Raw genomic sequence first — 8,169 nt, forward strand, 5'->3', positions numbered from 1 at the left:
CTCCCGAGTGCTGGGATTAAAGGCGTGTGCCACCACACCCGGCCCTAGACTCTTTATACCATGTTGTAGATTCACTAATCACTGTGTGTTAAGTGTAGGGGTGCATCGAGTACTTAGTACTGTTGGCTTTAAGTAGAAGAGTTAAACTGGAAAGTCTGGAGGGAGGGAGTTAGTGTTAAAAACCTCTCGGGTCCAAGGAGGATCCTAGCAGAGAAATGGAATGGGAGTCATGTCCTAAGACAATGGACAAGAATTTAGGAAACACCTCTGCACCCCAAAGATAGGCACAGCTGCCTCACAGCGACGACCAACCGTTAGAGAGGTTCAAAGTTAGAAGCAAACAGCTGGTTCTTTTAGTTCCTATGTTGTTGCTCTTGGTGACAGGAAATCTTGTTCCCCAGGCTGCTGGCTTCCTGTTTTATTTTTACTTGTAGCAGATCAGAATGTCCATAACAAGGAGCAGCCTGTTCCAAAAGGCTCCACTGCCTCTCTGTGTATTTGTTAGTTTGGGGTTTTGTTTCATTTTGCTGCAACAATGTGTTGGTTTGCTTTTAATCTCTGTAGTGATTAGCTTGTAGTAAGGGTTTTGGATTTGCAGGCAGCTTGTCTGGTGATAAGCTGATGTTTTAGGATTTGATGTGAGTAAACTTGATGATGATCATTCTTCCTCCTCCTCCTTTTCTTTCTCTTCTTCCTCTTCCTCCTCCTCCTCTTCTTTGGAATTTATAGTTGAGTTTCTGTAGTTGTTTCTGTGCCTTTTCATTTGATGTAAGGTAGCACAAAGGCTTTTATGACATTTTAGATTTTTTTATGGTTTTCTTTCTTTTTTTTTTAAAGATTTATTTATTTTATATGAAAGTACACTGTAACTGTCTTCAGATGCACCAGAAAAGGGCATCAGATTTCATTATGGATGGTTGTGAGCTACCATGTGGTTACTGGGATTTGAACTCAGGACCTCTGGAAAAGCAGTCAGTGCTCTTAACCACTGAGCCATCTCTCCAGCCCTCTTTAAGGTTTTCTAAGATGTAAAAACATGACCTGTCCACTATGACTTGACTGTTCTAGTCATACCCACCTTGTTGAGAATAAAACCTTCTCCCAATGTTTGTCAGTAGTGGCACTCAAGAGGCAGAGGTAGGTAGATCTCCGAGTTCAAGACCAACCTTGTCTACAGAGTGAGTTCCAGGACAGCTCAGACTACACAGAGAAACCTGGTCTGGGAGGAAAAAGACTTCTCCTAAACTAGTAATGTAGGAATTTGGTAATCGAAATCTAAAGTGATAGCTCCATATAAGCCTGAGGTGCTGGTGTGTCTGGGGAAGGGCCATCAGGATAAAAAGCAGCAATAGGAGGGTGTCTGCGTCTGTCCCAGACACACCCTGCTGCTGCTCCTGGCCTTTGACTCCAGGAGAGGAACACTGGGTAGAAGCAAGGGCTGGGATCTGAAAGCACAGTTGGCTTAGCGCTCCGTTTGACATATTGAACATGTAAATTTTTCCTTGATTTTTCCTTCATTCTGTCAATTTACAGACTAAACTTTGGTAGTGTTAATAGATCCTGGCAGCTAGTATTTAGTTGTACATTAACAGTCACCCATCCAGGAAGACCTAGAGAGAGAAAGTATAGCCAGGAACTTACCAGTGGGATGGATCACTGTTGGCAGCTGACGTCATTGTGGAGATTACCAGACAAAGGCAAATCTGCTCAGTTTGACCTTACACTCTGTTTAGCTGAGAATGGCCATAACCTTCTCATACTCCTGCCTCCTCTGTCCTCCAAATGCTGGGATTACATAGTGTCCTCCAAATGGTGTATCACCATGTCCAGTTTATGACATGTTAGGGCGGGGTGTCAGACCTACATCTGTGTGTGCTAGGCAAGTACTGCCATACCAGCTGGGTTGCATCCTCTTGCCACAGAGGTTATCTTTTGTTTTTGAGCCTTGTAGCTGTTGGCCTAGAATCTGATTTCTGTTGTTGTGGATCCCTGTGGCTGCTATTTTCTGATCATGCTTCCTTTCCTGGAGGGTTCTTGCTGGTTAGAGCAGCAATTGCTGCCTTCATGACGTCACCAGTTCAGAATTTCTAAACTTTAAGCAAGACTTCTTAGTAAGCCCTGAGAAGACAATGAGCTGCCTGGACTAGAACATGGGGGTGGGGTCGGGGGGAAGGTTTTTAAAAACCTGTTTCAGATCAGAGCAACAGCACAAGAGAGAAGGAGGAGACTCACATAGCCCCGTGTGCCTGGGATCTGTGGTTGAGTACTGTTTTCCTGTTCTTTGCCTTTTAGGTTTTTTTTCATCATTGAGAACCTCGCCTGAAGCAGGTCCACTATGCCGTTAGTAACCAGGAACATCGAGCCAAGGCACCTGTGCCGTCAGACGTTGCCTAGCGATACAAGCGAGCTGGAATGCAGGACCAACATCACCCTGGCAAATGTCATCCGACAGCTGGGCAGCCTGAGTGAGTGCCTCGCAGAGCCTGTGCTTTGCCCTCAGGGGTCGTTGGTGCTCTTTATTTAGTTTCCCTCTCCTCCATGTTCCTATTTCTCCCCCATCCGCTTTCCCTAGGTAATGCAAAAATATATCCCCTGTTCCCTGCTCCAAGAAGGGCTCCTTTTTTGGTGCCTCTTCTTCCCTTCTACCCTCTCTTCATCTACCACCACCCCTCTAGCTTCTACCTTCCCTCCACCTGCTTCAAAAGGAATCTGCAGGACGGATGGCAGGAAGGGCTGCAGCAGAAACTGCAGACGCAGTGACAGAGCAGAATTCTCTGTGTGTGAAGTGGGAGGTTCACAGAGCAGTGTCTTGGGTCGAGGAATGCTCCTGTAATTAGACGATCTGTTCCGTGTGGAAGCCTCACGTGCGCCAATAGTCTAGCTACCCAACACCCCACCGCGATCTTCCCAAAGGGAAGTCAAAGCAAGCGTGTTCTCAGCGATTCTGGCTGACGCCTCATCCCTGATACACATTTAATTGTGCTGCAGGCCCCCAGGTCCAAGATCAGGGCACAAATTACTTCTGCAGTCTCCAGAGTATCGGGAGAGTTCTGAGCTTTGTGAGCACACGGTGTGAGCACACGGTGTGAGCACACGGTGTGAGCACACGGTGTGAACGTACAGTGACACACAGGGTAGCTGGAGCCATTCTTCTCTATATGTAAAATTTCTTTAATTGGCTGTATTAATGAGACTGCCTTGGGAAGGTTATTTGCGTGTGGTTTGGATTCCGTTCTGAATCAAGCTGACTCTGTTTCCTTGAAGCTGAGGTGTGGGAGAGGCAGATGTTGGGACCAGCCCTGCATTTGCCTAGTGCTGCCCCAGCTCCCATAAGCACCTCTGTGGAAATGCCACTTTAGTGATCCTCCTTAGCAAAGGCACTTTGTGTAAATTATTTCTGACACTCACCCCTCCTGTCACATCACTGCCCCTAGAGAAGGCAGAGGACTATCAGAAGCTTGCATTCCCCTCCGGCGTGATAGGCCCTACCTTTAAAGTAGGAGCCAAGGAGGCAGAGCTGTGTGACCAGGTGATGTATGGAGTCTGAGACTCCTAAGCCTTCACCTAGCATAGGACCTGTGTCAGTTGATCCAGGGCTTAGTGAGCCTGGATGGGGCATCAAAGAGAATAAACCCATTGGCAGTGCCTGTCGCACACAAAGACCCTGACGGCAGCACAGCAGCAGAGCTGTAGCTGGCAGTGCAGCAGGAGGAAGCTGCAGAGGCTTTGTGCTTCTGTCACCCCAGAAGGCCAAGTGCATAGAAGCCAGCCATACACTGGTTCCTTCTCCACAGGACAAAGAATGTCCAGCTGCTGCTGCTGCTGCTGCAGCTCCTGCCCCCTCCGAGGTGTTCCCAGCTTTAATGGAGGCTGTTGTGGACTTTGTCCGCTTGTGAGCAAACGCCTTCTATCATGACGTTGATCTGAGAGCCAGGGTTCACGCTGACCTAAGGACTGAGTTGCTCGTATTAGGGCACTAACTTACCCTTCACTTACCACAGTGGCAGGGACTGGATGAGTCTTACATGTGGATAATGCTGGAATGACACAGAAATGAGAGGACAGGAGGTGGCCCCTGACTTCTGGGAGCTCAGAATCTACCAAAGGAGATTGGAAAAAATACATTTTGAGGGCACAATGGAAAGAGGGTGAGAGGGGAACTCAAATATGTTGATTGCCTGTTTTATGCCAGTTTTCAGTGAGGTGTTGATATAACTTTATTTAATCTTGTCAGTTAGAGGAAGCTGTGTTCCCGTTTTTCAGATGAACAAATGAAAGCTTAAAGGCATGAAATAACTTTCCTAAAGAGAGGCCTGTAAGACTCAAGTTCAGTTAGTTCTTCCTTGGTTTTGTATTTACTTATCCTAAGGCTCCGCCCCAGGGCGTTGCGTTGTGCGAGCTAAGCACACGCCCAGCGTCAACTGTGAACCTTTAATTTAGCTAAGAGTTTATTTGCAGGCCGGGCGTGGTGGCACACGCCTTTAATCCCAGCACTCGGGAGGCAGAGGCAGGCGGATTTCTGAGTTCAAGGCCAGCCTGGTCTACAAAGTGANAGTTCAAGGCCAGCCTGGTCTACAAAGTGAGTCCCAGGACAGCCAGGGCTACACAGAGAAACCCTGTCTCAAAAAAAAAAAAAAAAAAAAAAAAAGAAAGAGTTTATTTGCTCTATCACCAGTTCTGTTCATGCCCTAGTTGAGATCTTTGTTGACTTACCTAAAATATTTTTAATTACATTGAGGTAATAAATTAACTTATTTTTTAAGACAGGATCTCATTATATAGCTCAGACTGGCCTCAAATTTGTGACCCATCTGCCTCAGCTCCCGAGTGCTAACGCTGTGATTCTCAGAGGATCTGTTGTCCATGCCTCTCTCTGGCCTTCTCCAGTGTCTGCTTAGCTCTGTCCTGTCTACCAGCAGTGGTGGGCTTAAAACACATGACTCACTTTTCCTGTATTCAATTCTGAGCTTTGAAACTTTGTGAGACAGGTGTCATTGTGTAGCTCAGGCTGGCCATGAGCCTTCCAGATGCTAGAGTATCATTCCTGCTTCTAACTTGGGATTTGTTTGTTCATTGATACAAAGTTTCCTGTACTTTGGGTTGCCCTTTATCCAGTGGATAACCTAGACAGTTTTAAAAAGATGTCATTAGTTTGTCAACAATGTTTTCCTGCTCCTCCTCTGTCACTACCACCGAGCTATAGCCACACACCTTTTATTTTTACCTTTTTAATTTGGAGACAGAATCCTGCTAAGTTGCCGTGGCTTACCTTGGTCTCAGCCTCCCAGATAGCTAGGATTGTAGATGTGTGCCGCTGGCCTAGCTTAATAAATGTTTGAAAAGCACATTTAAAAAAAAAATCCTTATGGAATAATATAAGCTCTTTGGCCTAGCGTAAGGTCCTATCTTCCTTTCTGCTCTTACCTTCTGTAATCCATTTTTTCCCATTTTACAATACTCAAATAAAAATCCTTTTAAAATAGAGACGGGAGGGCCAGTGAGATGACCCAATGAGTAAGGTTGCTGTTGCCAAGCCAAGCAGCCTGAGTCCAGTCCTGGAGCCCACATGGTAGAGAGAACCAACTCTCAAAGGTTATCTTGTGACCTCCAGGGGCAGGACTCCCTGCCTTTGCCTCCTAGTGCTGGGATTGAAGGCTTATACTACCATGCCTGTCTTCTAGACCTTCTTTAATGCTTCTACTCCATCGTCATCAGTGTGGGGTGTTGCCCTGGTCCTACGGCTAACAGTTGAACCTGGTTATTACTTGTTTCTATTCCTGCAAAACCCCATAATACAAATTATCTGTGTTCTTTTTACTAAATTGCATTTAATTACTAGAATGTGTTTTATTTATTTCTTGACAACTTTATACATGTATACAGTGTATCTTGATGCATCTCAACCATGCCCCAGATTACCCCTTCCACTCTCCCCAGGGACCCCTAGCACATCCCACAGATCAAGCTGGCCTCAGACTCACAGAGACTGCCCTGCTCCTGCCTCCCAAGGGCTGGGATTAAAGACATTCGCCACCATGCCCATCACCACCATGCCCAGCCTCAGCTTGCACTTTAGACCAGTATTGTGCCCATCCAGGAGGGTGGAACCCAACTTGAACCTGTAGGAAATGGTGTTTATAGGTTTCTGGCATTGGGTAGAGGGTGGGACTGCCTGTGCAGAGCCCTGGAACTCTCACTCAGATTTCAACAAGAACAGATGCACCTTTTTTTTTTGGTTTTTTGTTTTGGTTTTTTTGTTGTTGCTGTTTTGTTTTGGTTTTACGAGACAGGGTTTCTCTGTGTAGCCCTGGCTGTCCTGGAACTCACTCTGTAGCCCAGGCTGGCCTCCAACTCAGAAATCCGCCTGCCTCTGCCTCCCAAGTGCTAGGATTAAAGGTGTGCGCCACCACGCCCGGCCAGATGCACCTTTTAAAAAATGAGTTTCACTAGTTTTTGCTTCCACATAACATTTCACTTGAAGAATTTTGCTGAGAGGCAGCTGAGGGAACCTCCTGAAGACTATTCTGAAACCTTTTGGCGAACTGTGGTATCTGTTAATGGCTGTCCTGATAGATACGGGTCTGTCCTGGTGCTGTCTGGATGAGTGAGGTTCACCTTTGGACCAGGCACTTTCTTTTCCTTTCCTTTTATTTCCTGTCCTTTTAATTACTTAAATTGATTTATTTTAGATTTTATTTTATATGTATATGTGTTTTGCCTGCATGTTTGTCTGTGCACCACGTGTGTACAGTGCTCATTCATAGAGGTCATCAGTGTCAGAACCTCTGGAACTGCAATTACAAATGCTTGTTACCTGCCACATGAGTGCTGGGGATTAAACCCGGGTCTCTCAGAAGAGCAGCCAGGGCTCTAACCACTGAGCTTCTCTCCAGTCATTATTTGTTAATTTGAATAGAGACAGCCTCATGTAGGCCTGGCTGGCATCAAACTTATCATCTAACCCAAGGGTGAGCTTGAATTTCTGATCCTCTTACCTTCATCTCCCAATTGTAGGAATACCAGCATATACTATTACAGTGCAGTGTTGGAGAGCAAACCCAGGGCTTTGTGCATGCTACACCATCACTGTGCCAACAGAATAAATCTCTGGCTCTGACTCTGTCTCTTTGAAGTATCATACTTCTGTTTCCAGAAATTGCAGTAGTTTTTTTTTACATCTGAAGAATAGGAACTATCAAATCTGATTGGAATTACAGTTAAAATTTATTCTAAGGATGTGACTATGGCAAACAGGTTAGGTCTACATCTTCCACTGTCCTTCACTGCTGATGTCCTGCTGCAGGTCAGTGCTCTTACCCGCTGAGCCATCTCACCAGCCCCAGAAGCTGTTCTGTAGATTAAAGTGAACGTTATCGTTCTGAATTGGGTTTGGGAGCGTCCTCTAAGCGTGGGATTTAGGGTATTTAATAGGCATTTGGTTTTGTGACCAGGTCTTGCTATCATTCCTGGGCTTCACCGGGACTCATTGGCCCACGTGAAGCCTCTCAGGGCTTGGGGAGGCCTCACACTGGCTTAAATAGTTGAACTCTGAAAAATTGTCTCCATGGCTGAGCAGCAGTATAAGAGAGAAGTTCACTGTGACAACTTAGATTGCTAGCTTATTTAATCTAATAGTATGATGGGAGGATATAATCACAGTCCCCAGTTTACAGGTGAGACTAAATCTGATTGTGACTGCCCAAGAAGTACCCAGTGTAAAAGTTAGTTCCTGGGTCTACGTCCCAGTCCCATGCTCCTAGAAATAAGACTAGACTCAAAATATATTTACAAATACCTTGGCCATATGGCCAGACTCTTTAACTAGAATCAGAATTTAAGATAATCCACTGCTCTTTCCATTATTTTAATCTACATTTTGCCATGTGGCCGGTTACCTGAGCTCAGGTACTGGGCATCCATCTCTGATCTTCTGCCTCAGCTCTACCCCAGAATGCTTTGTCCTCCCAGGTGTCTCATCTCCATTTCCTGTCTAAGCCATAGGCCATAGGCTTTTTAATTGACAGGTGATGCATCCATACAATATTCAACAGTACAACACAGGAGAGATGGCTTGACTATTAAGAGTACTTGTTCTGCCGGGCATGGTGGCGCACGCCTTTAATCCCAGCACTCGGGAGGCAGAGGCAGGCGGATTTCTGAGTTCAAGGC

General features: G+C 45.9%; 1 protein-coding gene across 4 annotated transcripts in view; it reads left to right on the plus strand.

The window, feature by feature from the left end:
• The window catches only part of Wasf2 (WASP family member 2), a 67,013-nt gene that overhangs the window by 41,063 nt on the left and 17,781 nt on the right, over positions 1–8,169 (plus strand). For 2 of the 4 annotated variants that reach the window (XM_021159839.2, XM_029476050.1), the window contains exon 2: positions 2,293–2,465. In XM_021159839.2, the coding sequence (XP_021015498.1) occupies positions 2,336–2,465 (130 nt within the window). In that variant the 5' untranslated portion in view covers positions 2,293–2,335. Of the gene's footprint in view, positions 1–1,879; positions 1,925–1,961; positions 2,112–2,292; positions 2,466–8,169 lie in introns of those variants that run through there. The other 2 variants (XM_021159838.2, XM_021159840.2) reach the window with 2 other exon arrangements.

This window comes from Mus caroli, chromosome 4, assembly GCF_900094665.2.
Source record: "Mus caroli chromosome 4, CAROLI_EIJ_v1.1, whole genome shotgun sequence".
In the NCBI taxonomy this organism is placed as follows: domain Eukaryota; kingdom Metazoa; phylum Chordata; class Mammalia; order Rodentia; family Muridae; genus Mus; species Mus caroli.